The sequence below is a fragment of the Dunckerocampus dactyliophorus genome, chromosome 21 (genome assembly GCF_027744805.1).
Source record: "Dunckerocampus dactyliophorus isolate RoL2022-P2 chromosome 21, RoL_Ddac_1.1, whole genome shotgun sequence".
NCBI lineage: Eukaryota > Metazoa > Chordata > Actinopteri > Syngnathiformes > Syngnathidae > Dunckerocampus > Dunckerocampus dactyliophorus.
Window position 1 is genome coordinate 9,700,767 of NC_072839.1, and position 20,689 is coordinate 9,721,455.

The following is a 20,689-nucleotide window of genomic DNA, read 5'->3' on the forward strand; positions in this document are numbered from 1 at the left end:
ATTGACCCAAATATAAGTAGAAATATACAGTAAAGAGCATTTTCGTCCAAGAAAAGTTGTCTTATATCGGGTCTAGTGATTTAGACACGCTAACCCACAAACACCGGTGACCTGAAGTGATGTCATTCCCACACAGAGACCCGCAAACAACAGAGGATGAAATGTGCTAATTTAACCTAATAATGCTCAAAGAAGCTGTTGAGAAATCATTTCATTCTGTTGAATTTTTTTTTCTTCCCAAAAACAAGCCTTGGAAAAGAGGTCATCTTATATTCGGGTCACTAACTCCAGTCTGGACTGTTGCTACCTCTCGGGAAGATTCCTCCATCTGGTTGTCCAGCTCTTTAATCTTTTGCTCCAGCTCCTCCATGTTGTTGAGGACCTGGATCCTCTCCTCCTCCACGCGCCTCATTTCCTCTTCGGAGGGCCTGGCATCCTGTGTGAGGCGGCGAACAGCATCGTCGTGTGTCTGCTGGCGCAGTGGGCAACACAAATCAAGAACACAGCCACTGATAAGCTTTCAAAAAAAGATCTCATCTCATATTTGAAGCTATACTTGCTCTAATTTGAAAAGCTTGGCACGTAGCATCACAGATTCAGTCCTAGCTCAGGGCCTTACTTGGAAAATTACCAGTAATCAAAAGCAAATGAGCTGTTAGAATTTCCTGTTTGCAATGCACGGATGACAGCATGGACCACCAGCTATTTGATACCAAAAAGAACATGGGCAGAGGTATTTTGTTATTGTTTCGTGGTTTGGAGCTTCTTTTTTTACAACAAACAAATGCTGGTATAGTGCACACAACACCAACTGTGACACTTAACCCGCCCTAACCTAATAAATGAGCTGTAAATATCTCCCATCTGTCTGTGTGAAAGATGTAAGCCTTGATACTTTATTAAGAGTTCCTGTTGTGAGTGCCAGAAAGAAGTATAAACACATTTCCACATGAAGACTGATTAATCTCCAAAGAAGCTGACTAAAGTCAAAGGTGCTCCCCGACTGCCGTCTTGTATTGACTTTCATTCGTGATGCTGGATGCACATTGCTAGGTGTGTGTTTGACCCTTTTTAGGAGAGAATACAGTAACCCCTTGGGCTGAAATGCTTGAAATGTATATTTTCACAAAAAGCTGGTTTTCTCCCTTTTTTAGTCAGGAACTGGTATTTTCCTGAAACTTACCGATGTTCTATTTCTGATTACTAAAGACCGTATAAAGTTAGAAACAAACTTGTTTTCTTGATGAAAGATGAGAGTCTAATCTTTCTTTTGGTAGGTTCCATGTTTATATAGTCATAGAACACAATATTCTGTGTGCTTTGAAAAATCAATCAAAATTGGAAATAGAAATGGCTGGGATTAAATGTTAATTTAGGCCAAAAATACATAAAATTTGCTTAAATACGCATATTTTTGGTCTATCAATAGGCCAATAGTCAATCACAACACAGCATTTATGAATTTATGAATTCATATATTTTCAAAAACCGTAATAGCGTGAAGCTGCCAAAATCGAAGCACGCCCTATTTGACATATTCTTACTGCTTCTAATTTATACCTGTCAGTACCTCAGGCCCAATGCATGTCTTAATAACAGCATGCCCGCGTGTACCTGCTTTCTTTTCCATCCGAATCATTTTTACCTCGTTTAACCTCTGTGGTGAGGGTGACAGGGCGTAGCTCCGCAGACTGACAGCAGGCGATTCTGCCCTGTTGTCCCGGGTACCACTGCTGCGCCTGTGTCGTACCAATAGGTCCCTGTCGTAGTATCCATTTTCCATCACGAGTCCGTTCCCCGTGGAGCCATTAACGACGGAGGAGTCAGAGAAGACAGAGGGCGTGTCATCGTCGTCGTCATTCAGCTGGAGCTTCTGAAGCTCCTGGTTGATCTTTTGGAGGTCCGCCACCGTGGAGGCCGGATTTGTAACCGAGCCGCCTCCATCCCGGTCCAGCTCTGAGCACAAGGACAGGATGGTCTCGAGACGCTGTCGTTCCTAAAAGGAAACCAGTGTCAGTGATCGTTAGTTACTCAAGTGGTCAGGGGGATAATGCTCAGATTCAATACATAACATAGAAACAAATCCAACAGAGGAGAAACATCTATTTTCAGCATTTGTAACACAATCAACTATTCAAGCAGCATTCAAATGACTATTTAAAGTACATCGCAAAATCAAGTCAAGTCACACTACCTGTGGAAGCATTGCAGAAAGTTAAAATAATCCTGGGCTAGTCAACAAAAACGCTCTGTCCTCCATCAAGTCGCGTTTGGTGTTTGCATTCTTTGAAGAGCATATTTCCCCCAGACTGACATTCCCTTGAGCGCGAGATTTTTTAAGCGTGGCCGAGACACGGCGGCAGATTACAGGGTGTGAGCAACCGGTTCGGGTTCAGCGAAGGCGAGGGAGGGAGGGAGCGAGGGAGTGAGAGCGAGGGAGAATTTAAAGCACCAGGCTGATCAAGTAATATTAGAAAGGGAAAGACGGAGAAAAGGAATGTGGGTCAGAGGTGTTAGGATGTGTGTCTGAGCAAGTTAATGAGGAGGTGGTGGGCAGCTGTCAACTATGACCCCAAATGCAGGAAATGACACTAAAAAAGAATGCATTCTTTAAAAAAAAAAAAAAAACACCACCGAACTGAATCTTGTTTCATCTCTGTTCACATGCCCATCTGTAGTGTGTAATGTGAACCTGTGTCACTTTCTCACCTCGTTCTATTCTAATGGACACAAGCTACTGTGTGGCCTTTGTAGTAATCAGTTGTTATTTAGGGAGACAAGATACAAAAGCATAAGGGAAACAATGGCAATAAGGAAAGCAAATATGCGGAAATATGAGATGGCGTAAAAATGTACCAAAAATGTGCCACATGACAAAGCCATTGAGTCCAAACACCCATGCTTGAGTAAGCTCAGGTTTAATTCTGTGACCACTAGAGGGAGAAGTAAGCTGCTCTTCACATTGCCTCTTGTATTGTGAGGCTTTTCAAAGTCAGGGAACACGTACTCTCTCACAAACTGATTTTCTGGGGCATACCTTATTTTCTCACTCTATGAACAAAAACTATGCCTTTAAACATATGTGACTTCAGCTTAACTTGGAAGTTTGTCACACTATTAGAGCCCTCTAGACATGAAATAACACCCCTATAAGCACATTTACCCTTGTATTACCCAATGTAATGGACATAAAAAGCCCTTTACAATATAAATAAGGTTCATGTCCATGTCTGTTGCTGTAAATGTGTTCTGGTGGAGGGCCAAGTGGGAAGGAGTTCAGAGTGGTGTTTTAGCCTGGCGTGGGTTAGTAGCCTTGTTAGGGATTACTGTGCCCGTTGTGAGATAATACAAGTAATAAGATACATAAATAAGTCTGGTGCTTGTGTGTCCCGCATACAGTAACATCACTGACACCTAGTGACCAGTGTAAAATACTACATCTCAACACAACATCTTTGAAGTGTCCTCCATTTTCTCTATATATTTTTTTATCTTACCTCATTTAGCCATTTTTATGTTTGAAAATGCTCAATTTAAACAAAAAATACATACAATTTGCTTAAGGATGCATATTTTTGGACCAATAATAGGCCATAATCACCCATGAAACAGCATCATTTATTCATTAATACCGTAAATTCCGCTGTATAAGCCGCTACTTTTTTCGTAAACTTTGAACCCTGCGGATCATACAGCGGTGCGGCTAAATTATGGCTAAATTCTAATCTTGTGACATCTCCTTCACTTCAGAACTACTACTAATTGTTTAAATAGTGTCCCGCTCACAAGTCAGTAAGGAAACGGTAGCTCTTTCTTTGGCAGGAGCCAATCTCGTACTATCAGTGCACTCACAATGAGGAGGTCATTACATGTAACAACATAAGTTTGACTCATGGTGTCATCTTTCAAAGAACACTTTAATAACAACACTAGATTCATCACACAGCAACCTACCACTCGAAAGGTGTACCTGACAAATATACAAACCTACAAATATGAGTTTAAAATGAAAAAAAAAAGTTTTTTTTTTTAAAGTGTTTCCATAAGGAATTGAATCTGAGCATTCACTGGTGCGCCTACCTCTGGGCTTTGGGCTCCAGGTCCTCTGGCTCCCTCTGGTGGACACGGGCAGCATTGCAGCGGCATCCATTTTCTATGCTTTCTATGCTCCTCTAACGAAATGGTTTTCTCAAACGCAGTGCCTTATGGGAAAACTTTAAAATGGTGGGTTTTTATAATTTTAAACTTATATTGGTACGTGTTTGTATATTTCTGATGTATAACGTTTGAGTGTTAAGTTGCTGTGTGATGGGTTTAATGTTGTTAGACTGTTATATTGAGTAATGACCTCCTGCAATTTCCAATGGGTTGACAAGCTCGTCGAGTTTTTTCATAGGTCACGATTGGCTCCTGAATGGTCCTCACGGACTCGTGCGCGCCACATTATGCCATTTTATGACATGGACACGTGCGGCTTATACGCCATTAATGGTATACTCATGAAAAACTATGATATGAATTGACTGGAAATTGTTATTAACTTGTTGTAGTTGCAGCAGATTTTTATTTTTATTTTGATAACCGGTTGATTGTGATTGCACTGTGGTTTGAACAGATAAATAATATTATCAGGTTTTCAATTGTTTAAATTCAGGGGGGCGTTAATAAAATTCTGTCCCCTGGACGTGCATGACAGAAAATAATTGAGAACCACGGCCATATAGCCACTTCTCTACTGTCTTGGAAGCAGCAATGTGAAAGTACAAGTTTATGCATACTTGCACTTGGCATTGCAAGCCCTGTTAAAGAGAGATAATTACAGTATCTATGTAATTTTGCGTCCAGTTGACATTATACGTTGAGCATCCGTGTGTTTATCCACCTGCTGCTCGTTGGACTCTGCCCTTTAATTTTTCCTCTTTCTCTAGGCCACATCTGACCGACTTGCTCTGTGGTCCGAACCGCACGCAGGAAGGCGGACCTCCACGTGATTGACGTAAACATGTACAGTATCACACACACACTCACAAGCACACATGGATAAACTAAAGCCAAGGGAAAGGTTAAGAATAGTCCTGTTAGTATGGGCTATACGCCAGATGTGGTCTCGAGGTTAGCCTCAACCACTGTGTGTGACTCTGCGTGTGTGTGTTTTTGTGTAAGATGCTGTCTGAACTTACAAGTCTCTCCACCTCCTGCTCACGGAGACGTTCCTCTTTCTGACGATGGTGGTAATCTGTCAGTTCCTCCTTGCCGCTGAGTGAGCTGATACTACCCCGTCTCTCCCTAAACCCGCTCGGTGGGGTCACTCCTGCTGTTCCGAATGAAGCCCTCCTCTCGCTGCATCCAAAGCCTTGGGTGCTAGTAGGCTCCAGGCCCACCCCAGGTTTCTCCCTTTCCCCCAAAGACAGCTCCATTTCAGGGGGGCTTGCGGACCTGACGGAGCCCACTGTGCTTGTGGAAGTGAGGCTGAGCTTCTTGGCCATGCGAGGGGACGAGGACCCCCCGGCCTTGGATGGGATGGTAACATCAGGTGTGGATGCTGCGGGGGAGGTGGTACCAGTGCAAGGGGACAGCTTAAGTGAGGAGAGGGAAATGGACACGACACCTTCTCCTTTAGCTGTAGTTTGGATTTGATTCCTATTTGAAGACAACATGTTGGAGTTACTGGAGTTGTGGTTCAGGTCAAGACTGGTGTTAAAGCTGCTGTTGTTGTTGTAGTGGTCTTTGCTAAGTTTGTAAGCATCGGAGCGATGCGGCGGCAGAGTCGATAAAGTCAGGACGCCGTTGTTGTCTCGGGGGGACGGAGAAGGGCAGAGGCGAGGCAGGGAGCGGCTGTGCCCTCCTCCCATCATCCCATTTAGAGAACCGGAAGAGTATTTCCTCGTTCGACTGCTGGTCGACGCCTCTTGGTTGCCGAAGCTCCTGCGTCCAAGGCGGGGGCTTGAAGGCATGCTTACGGCACCCCCGGCGGATGGGGAGCGGGTTGAGGAAGATGAAGGAGGAAGAGAAAGGAGTTGGTTATCACCACCGTTTACAGAGGTGGACGAGCCCCTGCTACTCCATGTTGACAACAACGGAGAGGAGCCTGTGTTATGGAGACGCCGACTATCACTGCCGCCCAGGTTGTCCTGGTTCCGAGAATTACGTGGGACCAGAGAAGAAGAGTCAGAACGCCGGGATGGGGAAGGAGGGGGAGCAGATTTTAATGACATTGGGGGACGATCCGCACGATAGAAACGTCTCGCCTGTTCCTGACAGGCTGATGAGGAGGAGGAATGTGAAGTGATGGGTGTGGTGGGTGGAGACTAAAGAGAAATAAAGAGTCATTATTACCATTTATAGCAGACACATTCAATTTCATTGTTAAGGTAAATGAAGACAAATACATATAACATCACATGTATGAAACTGCATAATGAAAATCTACAAAGTAGTACAAGTTAAGGCTAGACGCTGAGACCAGGGATGTTCAAACTTTCCGAGGGCTGTATTAAAAAAATCAAAGGATGGATGGGCTACTTGGATATTTTAAATTTTGTAAACCAACCCATGTAGGTATACTAAGAAGTAAGGTAAAAAAAAATCGTATTATTAATATGAACTTTTTCTCTTTAAATTACATTTTTTGCTCGTTCTTCCATTTCTGTTGTTTAATTTTTGTCAAATATTTCAACATTTGATTTTTCTTGTAAATTTATGACTTTATTCCCATAACGTTTTGACTTTATTCTCGCATTATAGCTTTTTCACAACCAAATTTTTGAGAAATTGCATTTTTGTTTTGTCTCTCATAATATCACGACGTTATAAAATACAATTTTTTTCTTTCACATTTCAACTTTATGCTTAATGCTATACTAAAGATTACATGTTTTTTCATCACAATATTGCAACTTTATTCTGGTAATATTATGACTTTATTCTCCTAATATCATAACTTTTCCCCCAAACTAATTTCCCAAAATTTGCAACTTAATTCTTTGTTTGGTTTTGTTTCTCATAATATTACAACTTATTACTTATTACATCTCTTTTCTTTAATATTTCAACTTTATGCTACTAAAATTTACACGGTTTTTCCTCATGATATTATGACTTTATTTTTCCAGTAAGATGATTTTTTTTTCATAATATTATGAGTTTCTCCTAATATTTTGACTTTATTCTCATAAAATCACTGATGTTTTTCTTCAGGTTTAGTTGTATTTTTAGCAGCTGCGGGCCGTAAATGGCCCCCGGGGCCACGTTTTGGACACCTCTGCGCTGAGACGCTACAAAGTACAACAATAACCACTGTGGCAGAGGTAAATAATGCCTTGCCTGTGTCACGCTGAAGTAGGATGGGTTGGCATTCCCATTGGCTCTCAGGCTGTTTTCCAGAGCAGCTTTCTTGCGCTGCAGGGTGTCCATCAGATCCCGGAGCTCGGAGGCTGAGCGCATGCCTCGCATGCTGCTGGTCCCGCCCACCACAGCATGGCTATAATCGCTGCTAAACTTCAGGTAATCTAAACGTGGGGAAAAAATATTTTTATTATTACACCAATATACACTCATAAACTGTAATATTTGGTACATAATTAAGGAGTACTGATCGAAAGTGTGGACACACTTTCTCATTCACTTGCATGAGGAAGTGTGTCTAAACTTTTTTTTTATTGGATGAAAAGTAGCACGATTGTAGACAACCACAATGTATGGCAGCTGACATCTTCAAGGTTTTCTTGTGAATTCCAGTGTGGAAATGAGCACAATTAAGAGTGAAGTTGGTCTACTTATTTGGGGATCTGAATGCGCTGCACATGTGTAGGTGTGTCCCAATGCAATATCGGCGCGATATCAGCACAATAATGAGTATCAGATTATATCAGCCTGCATCTAAAATCTCTGATATTGGCACTTTCACATAAGAAGTCCATTCCAGACTTCTATCACGTTGGGCGGTTGCAAGGCGTGATGTGGGCCAAAAACTCGTTGCAGCTGAGTGCAAAACTTGTCATGCGCAAGTTTCTCGTGGTGTCACTAACCTCGTTGCACATTTGGAGCAGCGTCATGAGGATTTTAAGCATTTGCAAAGGGTGAGAAACTTCCACGGGATGGCAAAAAAACATTAGCATCACAGAAAAGAGCCAGCCCCAGGCGTTGGTGATTAATGTCGGGTTTAAACGCTCCACTGAGTACCTCAAGTCTCGCTACATTATGCCTAGCCACCACTATATTGTCAATAAAGCTATACCCCAGATACATAAAGGACTAAATGGGTCTGCTTTCTCATACCTACACTTGCTGACTATTGTTCTCTTATTGAGTACTATCTCTTGATTAAGCCTTTTCTTTCTTTGTCGATATTGTATCTTATTGTAGGTGAAAATTTGTATCGGGACACCCCTATATGTGTACCTGAAGCTTCCCAGATGAGACACGCTCACGCTACCAGTATACACAAACTGCATGCAAGTATGCACCCCACGGACAAAACCACCTGTCGGATCCAAGAAAAACAGTTGATCTGAGGTTCAGTTCCTTAGTATAGGCTTTGGGAAATGAAAGGAGACCACAAAATATTTTTGGAATATCCCCAACAGCCCCACCCCCGCCTAGTTTCATTTTTAACCGTTTCAGTGTTGAGAGGGGTCTGCTCCTTTCTGCTATTTCTTGCCTGTACAACATACATTACTGATATTATCAGGTTATGTTTTTAAAACTTCCATTCTTTTTCAGCTGATGGCCCAACCCACAGGAAGAGAACCTGCACACCTTTTATTGAGCTGTGGCTTAATGTGGAAAAGGCGCCATCACATTGGTCTCCCCCTCAGACCACCCGGTGTTTAACAACCAAACATAAAATGTCCTGCAACGAACGTCAACAGTGGCTCTATTTGAGGGAAACAAGCATACTTATACAAGTACATACATCATGCATGCATATCAAAGAGCATTTCAAAGTCTTTTAGAATAGGAACAGGACTAGTTAAGATACTTAGATTCATGCACGGCTATCTATGTGGGAGAATGTTAAACGTTACGTGCGAGAGAGAAATGCGGCAGAAAATGAAAAGCATCATGAGATCACACAACACAGACACACACACATTGCATGGTGTCCATAAATGGGCAGATTTATACTGGAGGTCTGGCGTGCATCAACTGTTCTCTTCCTTTGTGTGAGAGCTTCCACTTTAGCTGTGAGTGTTGGCAGTCCACACAGTGAAGGTGAGGCTTTTTAGTGTAATACTGCATTGTGGTGTATGAGAAGGTTAAAGGTCACATCGTCACAGTGAGCCTTGAATATCGGTGTATTGGTACGCCATGAGCACGGTTCGGGACGAATGTCGGTTTTAAGATTGCGGTTTGGTTCATTTTCAGTACAGTGAGGGAAAAAAGATGCAAAACATTAACTGCTTAGCTTTTTTGTTTGATTGCTTAACTCTGCTGGCAGGTAATTATCCAATAAATACAATTCTAAAATAAAAAATAACATGTGGGGAGACACAGTTTGTGCATTACAAGGTGCTAAAACCAATCAAATTTTAGGTCAATATACTGTATTAACGCTATATAAGCTTTGTGCTATAGGTGACAAAGAAAATAAAACTAATATCTAATAATGCATCTCATTGATACCAAATTCAGACAGTGTTATGAAACAAAAAACTCCAGTGGTAGACCTAAAAAAAATGTCACCAGCCCTGAGCTGGAGGATATGATGTCCGTCAAGACACGGGACAATCTTCGAGGGGGAAAAAAAGGTTGTTACTGGTGCCGAGCGCAGTCCAAGAACCATCAGACACAAAACGTCTTCAAAGGCCTCGTCTGCTTCAACGCCACAAAATCGCTTGTTTGGAATTTGCACGCCAAACATGGGACACTGAAAGGTGGAAGAAAGTTTTTTTCTCTAATGAGAAAAAAATACAACCTTGACCATCCTGATAGCTTCCAATGTTACTGGCATGACAAGGAGATCCCACCTGAGATGTTTTCCACACGCCACAGTGGATGGGGTGCCATAATGATCTGGGGTGCTTTTTCCTTCAATGGAACAATGGAGCTTCAGGTTGTGCAGGGGCGTCAAACGCCAGCTGGCTTTGTGGAGATGTTGCAGCGAGCATCTCTCATGACTGAAGGCTCTCATCTGTGTGGTCATAACTGACTTTTTCAACAGGACAATGCAGCAGTTCACAATGCCCACCTGACAAAGGACGTCTTCCAGAGGAATGATCTCAATCTTTTACCATCCTACGTGTTACCCTGATCTGAATTCAATTGAGGACATTTGGGGATGGATGGCAAGGGTAGTTTACAAAAATGGACATTGGTTCCAGACAGTGGATGCCCTTTGTGAAGCCATCTTCATCACCTGGAACAACGTTCCCACTAGCCTCTTGGAAACACTGGCATCAAGCATGCCCAACCAATTTTGAAGTGATTGGTGACTGAGTCCTTTTTTGAACATTTTATTTTTATTTTAGGGGAGGGTTCCGGGGATTTTTTTTAGCTATGGTTTTACAATTTTGATCCGCTGATGAACAGCCTATTAATTTTAACGCTTGTTTGCAATAAACCGCTTACTAGAAAATGTTTTTGTCTCCATTTCTTGTTTTTGCATTTCGCATTAGAACATCCTTAAGATCTAACAGTGAAAAATGTAAAATGCAACATATTTGCGCTTGTTCATAACAGAGAAAAGTATTCCATTCCTAAAATTACCTGAAGTGCCGCATTAATAGTTCCAGCTTGTTGCCTCGTTCTCGATCTCTACTGAACAATGGCGGCACATTGCTTTCTTCTTATCCACTTCCATTTGTCCGTGAATGTATTTCACCGGAAGGGGAAGTGTTCAAAAACAGGAGACTTTAACAATGAAAGACGATTTTCCTTGGCACTATCACGAGCCATGATTCCACTAGCCATGACTAGCTAGAGGCTGGGCTGCGTTATTTTCATCCGTCTAGATCTCTGCTTCCACCACGAATGCCTCTCCTTTTCGTCCGCTTTTAAGCACACTACCCTGGCTTGTGGAGATGCGTCGCCTCGCCGAAAGTACACTTCATGTCCCTGGCTTTTCATGTGTAGCATCTCACAAAGTCTCTGCGTAAAAAAACTGAATTAAAGTACTGTTACACCCTTAGCTTTTAATGCGTGTAAAATTTAGGTTTCACCAAACACACCCACACACACACACATAAGTTCTCAACATCAATCACCAGGAAGACAGCTGTATCACCGTGGAAACAGAGGGGCGCCAGATGACACAAAAACATTCCAATATGCTTTACATTTAACTTTTACCGTGCTCGACTGTGCGAGTGTGTATTTTGGAACAATATATGAGCACCAACCGCCCCCACCTGGCTCTACACCCCACCCTTCTGCGTTTTCGCCACACCCACCCACTCCAAAAACATCTCTCACACTTGCCTGGATCTACTGGCAACGTAAGCCTGCAGAAAGTTTTTCGGTGGAGACACATATTGACGTCTGTGTAGACTGGTGCAAAAAAGGGAGATTAAAAATGCGGCCGCGGAACAAAAAAAAGGAAACTTGTGGACCCAGTGTAGGTTTGACGTGACTGTGTGTGTATGTATACCTGTATTATAGGCTAGGGCGGACACTGGGCTCTTTTGTGGAAGCATGCTCTTCATTCTGCTCGCCTCCTCAGGATGGTTGAACCGGAAGAAGTAGGACTTACCGAGACACAAAGAATAACCTGGGGGAAAAAAAGGTACAGGGCAATTATTCACAGGAAGGACTATAGCATTCATTCTGGAATATTTCGTGCTTGTCCACCAGCAGCCGCACTAGACCACAGTGTGTTTGCTCTGGCCGTCAGTTACGCCGAGAGGGCCAGGTATTAAACAACATGTCGGGGTCACAACCTTTGTAATGCACATAGCCGGCCACAGCTGTCCAAATACAACACAAGAGAAAGGAGAGAGACTGAAGTTACTTCCCGACAGTGTGGTAAGAAGACAGTGAGAATGACAATAGAAAAAACACTACAAATTGGATGCAAGTGTTCCCTCGTTTATCGCGGGGGGATAGGTTCCCATAACAGCCCGCAATAAGTGAAATCTGCCAAGTAGCCAACTATATTTTTGTACAATTCTTATATATGTTTTATATGTTTATTATATATGTTTATTACATATGTATATTCTATATATGTTATATGTTTTCACCATACACCTTAATGGCACTAAGATTTTATCACATTTCTCTGTTGTTTAAACACTCTCATAGTTCAAATTTCGTTTTTAATGATCAACTTCCGAGATTGGACACAAGAAATTAAGCGACTCGCGCATATTTCACTCCGGTGATTGTGGCTTGTCCTGGCGCCGTTAGGCTGGAGCGTTTATGTATCCTTGTTAAAACATATCCCTCCTTCTTGTACTCCATGAACCGAAGATTCATTTACAGTAGTCCAGGCGCCCTACAGCCGCGTAACTTCTGCCTTCATTCAGCATGTATGACCGCGAGCAGCTAGCAATCATACAACAGGAAACAGGCAGTCCTGCATGAAGGAGATTGATTGACAATGGTCTACAGCCAATCAGAATGCAAAACACAATGGGCGGATTCTCCCTTAGCCAATCAGGACTGTTGTGGCTCTATACATACTGAGACGAACTGGACACGAACTGGACACGTCTGGACACGTCTTCATCTCTCACATGATATACAAGGCAGTGTACTGGTAGCAGTAATACAATAACAGACACGTGCATGGAAAAAGACTGAATGGAAAAAAAATCCTCTCTTCTATCTTCACCTCTTTTTTGTCCTCCAGCTCCAAGCAGCCTAAATTCAAGTAATAGTTTCACTACAACAGGTCATGTCTTTTCTTGTGAGGGCCAAAAAAAGACGCTTTCTGCTGTCCACGCTGTAATTTGTCATCGCGAGGCGGTGCGGCCACACACATGAAATGTTGAGTCTGCACAGCTGGACTGTCGAACCCTCTCAAATACATTACTTGTGTAAACACTCTTTTTAGAGTGCGCACACTGTGAGGAAGTGGCAGCGCTAGAGAAACTTGAAAAAGATGATGATCTGTGAGAAGATACGCAAGATCTTGTAATATCCAGACATGAGGACTCACAGTAGCCCTCAGTATTTAGCAGAAGCGCAACACCAGGGCATGTGCTTACACCTCGCCAGCAGTCTGCTCTTGTAAAATTCAAATTTCCTGCCCTTAATAAACCGTGTGCCGCCTTTCATTTGTGCACAGACTTCCTCTCATTTTCATAGCTTGCAAATATTTGCGGAAAGTGTGCTCTTTTCAGCTCAAACACCGAAAGAACAGATGGGACACATATAAAAGACACCTTGAAGCATCTTGTGCTTTTACTAACCTCTTGATTAATTGCTTTTTGTAGCTACTCCTGCAAGCAATTAAGACACTTTAAAAGTAACAGCTTGCATGCAGACTGGATGGATGTCTGCAGTCATAAACACAAGCTGGATGCTTTATACACGCACCCACAGCAGACAAACAGCCATTATATGCTTATTTGTTCTTTATTGGCAAATTCCCTTCCATGTTGAAGCATCACAAACAACCAGACTCCGATATACCTTCAACATCAGTATGTAAAGAGCATTTATGAGATTATTTAAAGCTTGCAGTCTACAAAGTCCGACCTCAAGAGTTCTTTGAGGATGCAGATGTAGGAGCCGTCTCGAGCCGGGTCGCAAGTCTGGAGTCAATCTCTTCAGATCTGGATGAACTAAATGACACTCTTACCGCAGTGTTATACGGAGAGGAAACTCTAAACTGTTTCTCTATTTGGTTAACATCAGCGCAGACACAGTCAAATTGAGACCATCGGGTTAGAATGAAAAATAAACCAATTACAAGGGTCTGGTGTCAAACATTTGCTTCGAAGAAATGACGTTTATTGCTAATGGGTTACACTAGCACAAAACAAAATGGGTAAAAAATTAATAAATTATAAACTACAAATAGGAGGACTGGTGTGGATATTACAATACAGTAATGCCTCGCCACTTTTGTAGCTTCATTCTATCGCGGTTCTTCAAAAATACATGAATTAATAATTAAGAAATGATGCCGTTTTGTGGTTGAATGCAATCTATTATTAGTGAAAAATATTTAAGCAAATTTTATGTATTTTTTTTGCCTAAATAAAGCATTTTCAAGCATAAAAATGGCTAAATGAACTAAAATACAAATATATGCCATTCAGAAGACACATTTAAAGATGTTGATGATATGTAGTATTCTACACTGGTCACTAGGTGTCAGTAATGTTACTGTAATGTTCAGTGAGACACACAAGCACCAGACTTGATCGCCGGAACAACAGACTGTCACTGCAGGTTTGAATTATCTCACAACAGGCACAATAATGCCGAACACGAGCTACTGTTGCGGCCGTAACCCACGCCGAGCTAAAACACAACTCTGAACCCCGGACGACACTTCCTGTCCGCCCCCACTCAGCTCCCCTAGCACCGGAACACAACTACAGCAACACTCACAAATGGCTTATTTACTCTTATTATGTCCACTATATTGGGTAATACGAGTGTAAAGGTGACTATAGGGTTGTTATTTCATGTCTAGAGGGCTCTAATAATGTTGAAAAGCATATTCAGAAGGTGGTAAATATACGTAAGTTTTCTATGCTCTACAACTACGACAATAGTCCATTTATAAGTAAGGAATCCTACTTTGGAGAAATTCATTTATCACCATTGGGTCTGAAACCAATTAAATGCAATAAAAGAGGGATTGCTGTTCCTTAGTTTTGGCACATCAACAGCATCATCAGTAGAGAAAAAAACCCACAAAAACTGAAATGGCCTATTTTGTTGCGTTTCTTCCCTCATTACCCAAAAGTGTTGATGAATAATTGATACATATTTCATGACAATACACGATTAATATAGGGCAGGTCTCTAGAGCAAGACTAATATTTAGACTTTTACTATTTTATTTCAGTGTGGCCCTGTATGCTCCTTTGTATACTTGAAGTCCAGATTTAATTCCAGATATAAGTGCAGCATAATAAAACAGGGCAGTGATTTATGCAGGTTTTTTGATGCCTTCATAAAATATGGCGGACTCAGGTTGCAACACGGGACTGAATTAACTAGCGTAAATGTGAATGTGTTAATTCAGACACACGCCATCGGGATCCCATTGGGAGTGTAAATTGGCCTAAAAACCACAAATGAACCCTCTCAGGGGCACACGGTCTGGCAGTAACATCATAAAACAAGACTGGTCTTTCTCAAGGGGGTTAGTGTCGATTAGGTCAGTCAGTCAAACAAACACACTCTAAACAGATCTGGCCTTTGCACTATCTCAAATCTCATCCAGAAAGCATCAAGCAATGGAGACACGGGTCTACCAGATACGCTCAATAGAAAGATAACACTGAATTTTGCAAAGTGGCAAAAAAATGAGCAACAGCACTGATGCTTTTAAGGTGCGTTGGGGGGAGGGGGAGACTTTTTGAGCACAATAACACCCAGGACAATGAACTCGGTTTTGTTTTCAGGCATCAGGTAACCTAAAAGTCTTCATAGCCTGGGGTGAGTGCGTCTCTCTGATGCACACTTGCATGTGAACTTGCGAGCCTTTGAGTAGTAAAAGCTTAAAAAAAAATCTGACCGTATGTGAGAATGAGTCACACTTACAAGCAAGGTACGAAAATAAAGTGTGGAGAAAGTAAAAGGAGCGGTTGGTTACCTGATCCGTGACTTTTATTTTGTATACAATGTCAATGCAAGGCTCTGTCATACAATGGATAACATAATCCTAAAGCCATCAATTAAAACGGAAGCTACACATTTATGCTTTATGCTGTTTTTAGGAATCTGATGCAAAAATGTAATTCCCAAGTTTTTTAACTCAACAACGTAATTCATCAGTCTGATTTGGCCGAGTTATGGGGGCCCTGCAAAGGGAGCGTACTGAAAAATCTAAGGTTTTGGGGCCATTTTGATATTTTTAATATTCTAAAGAGGATAAAAAATTTAATCTATACGTATTTAAAGACAAAGCTATGTGTTTTCATTAGTGGTATCAACATTTCAGCTTTTTCTCATTATATTATGCATTTTTGCTATATTTTTTTCACTTTGGGCACCACTGCTGTATCTAATAAGAGTGCTCTCTCTCTGGTGCTTTTAGGAATCTGTTGCAGAAATGTTTTGAAGTCTGACATCATTCATGGGCCATATGTGGCCCGCAAGCCGCCAGTTGGCGAGCCCCGACCTATGCAGACAGATGGGACCATTACAATAAAATTCAATTGCAGCCAATCATCTACAGAAGCACGTCTGCCCTTTCTTTTTTTTTTTTTAAACAAAATCAATAACATCAGATGGTGCGCGAGCCTCATTTCTTGCAGTCAATTCGTGACAAAAAAGGTCAACACAGGGTAATAATTTACACAAATATTGACATTAAATGAGCGTGTGTGCTCATAAGCCAGACATTATTAGCCATCAGTTAATAAAAGAAATGCATATTTTTTGCAGTGAGTATATGATATTGAGTAGTTGAGTAGGTGCAACAACATAACAACAGGTAAGACAACTGTGCACAACATACATAAATCGAACATTACAAGGTAACAGCTATTTGCTAATAAACTAACCTTTTGAGTCCCATTCAGTGACGACAGAAGAAAAACGACTTCTTTTGGATTCACCCAGCAAAAAACTCAAAAAAACACGACAAAACACGCAAAGTAGGTCTTCACTCTTGCTGGATTTTGTTATTATTTAAATATCTTTCGCAACCATTATGTGTCTCCTCACCGAGTCCGTGTGATGAAGAAAGTTCACTGATTTACATCCAGCTTTGGACCTTACCAACTCTACATGCAAAAGGGGTGCACAACAAGGATTTGAGTGAGAAACGTCTTCAGGAAAAAAACGTTGAGGTGTTGGTTTTACGTTTATAACATATAAATAAAAGTAAATTAAAAGACTATCTGACTATACACCCTCATATGGCCACAATACAAGAAAGTTTGTAGTTGGTACGCTCGAAGATTGCCGAGACGCTTTAAAATAGCCACGCCCCCTAAAGCCTCCCTTTGTCTGTGTACCTTTTTTATTTTTTCTTTGGTCACACCGTATCAGGAAAATCTGAATCTTGGAAAGGGGGGGATGCTAAACTATTAAAACCAATGCATGTACTTAGATGTATCTTTTTAAAAAGCATACATTATACGCAACAGGTATTCCACTTATTTTTTGCACTCACGTAGCATGCTGTAGTTGTACATATACACCGTGTTTTCTCAGTGACTACAATACGTTTTAGAGCATATTGTGTGACGTTTTCTGCTCACCCCAAACTGTACATTACTATGTGTATAGTTGTCAGTCCACTGCTGGTAATTATTGTTTGTCATTGCTGGTGAATACTAATATTTATATGATATACAGTGTATTTATTCATATGTGTATAGTTTTAATCTCTGCTGCTGCTGCTGCATGTAAAGTCATACAGTCGCCATTCCCCACTGCATGTACAGTGTGTATTTAGTATTGTGCAGTCACCAGTCACATGTGTATTTCATAATTTGCATTTCATAACGTGCCGTTTTCATTTACATCTGCATATCTAGTATTTAATATTCGATTCTATGCATGCTGATTTACTGTTAGGGTTTGGTGTTTTCAAGCAGCATGAGCACATTTCTATTTTTGCTGTTCCAATTGGGTGGGAGAGAAGCTGATCCAAGTCACGGAACAGATCACTTCCTAAATATCTCCAGACCGTCTACTGTGTGTGTGTGTGTGTGTGTGTGTGTGCTTAACTCAATTCACCCAACAAAAAGGCCCCCCTTTGTTTTCTGCTTCTTGCAGGTCAGTGTCAATATTTGAATCAGCCAATCAGTTATCGGCCTGTTAATATGTAACCAAAAATAACCCACCAACATGTTCACCATTAAAACAAAACAGCTTTACGACAAATCACATGCAAAGAAAAGCGCGCTCTCTGACTTGCTGCATATGCTCTGCAGTTGCTGGAACTTGTGAGTCACTGTATGCGTTCGTTCCAAGTCATTATGAATTTAGCCAAACCAGAGGCACACACACACACACACAGTTAAGTAATCGACATACTTGAGAATATCCTTACTTATACACACACTTACATAGACCATGCTTGTAGAAGTCATACCCACATGAATGCAAGATAACCAAACCACTGCATGAGATGAAGTCATTTCCCAGCTATGTGCATTATTGTCCAGAAGGTGGCAATATATCTAAACCCATTCGGGAAGTTCGACAATCTCGAGCTTACCCTGTGTGAGTGGTGTGGGCACAGTGACCTGCACTCCATCCAGGCTACAGAGGTGACCACAGGGGTCCAGAGTCACTACCCCTCCTGAAAAGAATGACAGTTAGTATACTGTAAGTATACGCAACAAATTCGTTCAATAAATCCTTCCTGTGTCTTTTAACAGCATGTATATTGACACTTGAAGAAGTCACATGGCTATGATTAGTCCCAGCACAGATCAGATTTGTCTGAATAGTCTAATGCAATTAACTCATGCCCTCGTTATTCAAATGATCTAATTTCCCTCTTGTTTAGAGCTGTTTTGAACAAATATTTGAAGACTACATAAGAATGGAAAGAGAGTCAGGGTAATAGAATGACCTTCATTGAAGATAAGGCAGTGTTCCGCCTCGATTCCAGGCCCCTCGATGGTGATGTCTTGAGGAATGGGGGCATCTTCCCGTCCTATCCGGGTAACCCCTGCAAAATAAAGAATTACATGTGTTACAATGTATTGTTATGGCATGGTATTTATTTGTATGCTTAAAAAGTTACAGCGAGGAACAGTTTATACACAAGTCAACACGTCTGAAAAGGAGTCGTAAGAAATAGATCTGATTTAATCCTCCGTCTCGATCGTTCATTCACACGGTGCAATAATTCATGTGTTTATATTTTGGCATTGAAAAGTTTGCTCCCTTCCTGCGTGTTTGGGTGTCTTCATTTTCTTATTAGTAGAGAATCGAACAGAGAATAGGCGGAGAATAGGAGAATAGTTAATGTGGCAATAAAGAAAGAAGGACAAAAGGAGCTGAAAGAATAAAAAATAAAATACCAAATAAGGAAATGGGAGTAGAAAAAAAAAAGATTTATAGCTTGTGCAGTGATGAAAGAAAGTAAAAGAATAAAAGTGACAAAAAATGTGCATTATTGTATTAATATTTGATTAACTAAAGATGTATGAATTATTGTATTAATTAAATTATTAAAAAATGCTTTAGAATTTTTAAATTATATTATATATTACAAAAATAGTTATGGCCGTAACGTGTAATTCATAAATAAATGCTGAATGTAAATGAAACAATAAGTAATTAATGATTAATGAATGAAGAAGGTAGCATGTTGGCCATACAGTCAGCAAATCGGGTTAGGTTAATTGGCGACTCTAAATTGTCCATAAGTATGAATGAGAGTGTGAATGGTTGTTTGTCTATATGCGCCCTGCGATTGGCTGGCGACCAGTGCAGGTTGTACCCCGCCTCTCGCCCAAAGTCAGCTGGGATAGGCTCCAGCATACCCTTGCGACCCTAATTAGGATAAGCGGCATAGAAAATGGATGGATGGAATGAGGAGCATTGCTTAATATTGTTATAATTGCCATACCTGCTTCTGCTCTTAACATGAATAATATATTTATTGTTAAATTTAATGCCGGGTATCCCTGCAATATGATATAAGCATGCTTCAGGTATTAAAAAACATTGTCTCAACCTGAATCCTTTTTATAGTTTCCTATTCTTTTTCTGTAGGAATGTGCGTGAGACACAGGCGTAGTTTTCCATATCTCTTCCTCGCATTGTTGGGATTCCTCACTTAAATGTAAGACAGTACCAAGCTGCTACATAAGTCGGGGGTCGGGGGGATACAAATGTTGGTATGTACTGTACAAGTCAGATACAAATTTAGAAAATAAAAGTGAAGAGTTAAGAGATGACGACGGACACTCAGAATGGAGAGATTGTCTACTGTGACTGTGACTCATTGTAGCTCACAGCTGTTCCAAAAAACTTTTGAGCCAAAAACCTAAAGCATATCTTTTTTTAAAGGCTCTTCCAACAGGGTGACTCATGCAGAAGCTCAATTTGAAGCAACAAGCTGGATCAGTAGAGTCAAATCCAGCACTATACTGGTATAATTACCTTCCTTCAGTGGCAGCAAGGTGATCGCCACACTCAGCCTCCCACTTCCCAGACTGACCAGATGAGGTTTGGCGGTTTGGACCTTCAGACCCTTCCCTGTGTCAATCAGGTCCAGAGGTGCCGACTATAAACAATCACAATTGCAAAAGTAAGATGAACAGGACATGGACAGCAAATACTGCACAGTGTATTCATCTATATTACGAATGATTTCAGTGTCCAGCATATGGACTACATGGCCATTTAAGAAGTTGTGGGGACATTATGACACAAATGTGAGGACAATTAGACACACAGTAACGATATTTAGACACAAAGTAAGGACATTTGGATACTATGGGGACATTTCTAGATAGAAAATAAGGACATGTGGACACTGTGGGGCCATATAGAAACAAAGTAAGGGAATTTAGGCACAAATGATGGACATTTGGAGGCTTTGGGGACATACAGACACAAAATGAGGACATTTCAACACAAAATGAGGACA

The 20,689-nt window shown here is 41.2% G+C and overlaps 1 protein-coding gene across 4 annotated transcripts in view; it reads right to left on the bottom strand.

Annotated features, from left to right (window-relative positions):
• The window catches only part of phldb2b (pleckstrin homology-like domain, family B, member 2b), a 49,825-nt gene that overhangs the window by 18,736 nt on the left and 10,400 nt on the right, over window positions 1–20,689 (bottom strand). For 2 of the 4 annotated variants that reach the window (XM_054765561.1, XM_054765559.1), the window contains exons 3-10: window positions 20,200–20,323; window positions 18,659–18,757; window positions 18,299–18,382; window positions 11,588–11,707; window positions 7,324–7,508; window positions 5,181–6,308; window positions 1,646–1,996; window positions 308–472 (exon numbers count right to left, since the gene is read on the bottom strand). In XM_054765561.1, coding sequence (XP_054621536.1) covers window positions 308–472; window positions 1,646–1,996; window positions 5,181–6,308; window positions 7,324–7,508; window positions 11,588–11,707; window positions 18,299–18,382; window positions 18,659–18,757; window positions 20,200–20,323 — 2,256 coding nt within the window. Of the gene's footprint in view, window positions 1–307; window positions 473–1,645; window positions 1,997–5,180; window positions 6,309–7,323; window positions 7,509–11,587; window positions 11,708–16,631; window positions 16,918–18,298; window positions 18,383–18,658; window positions 18,758–20,199; window positions 20,324–20,689 lie in introns of those variants that run through there. The other 2 variants (XM_054765560.1, XM_054765563.1) reach the window with 2 other exon arrangements.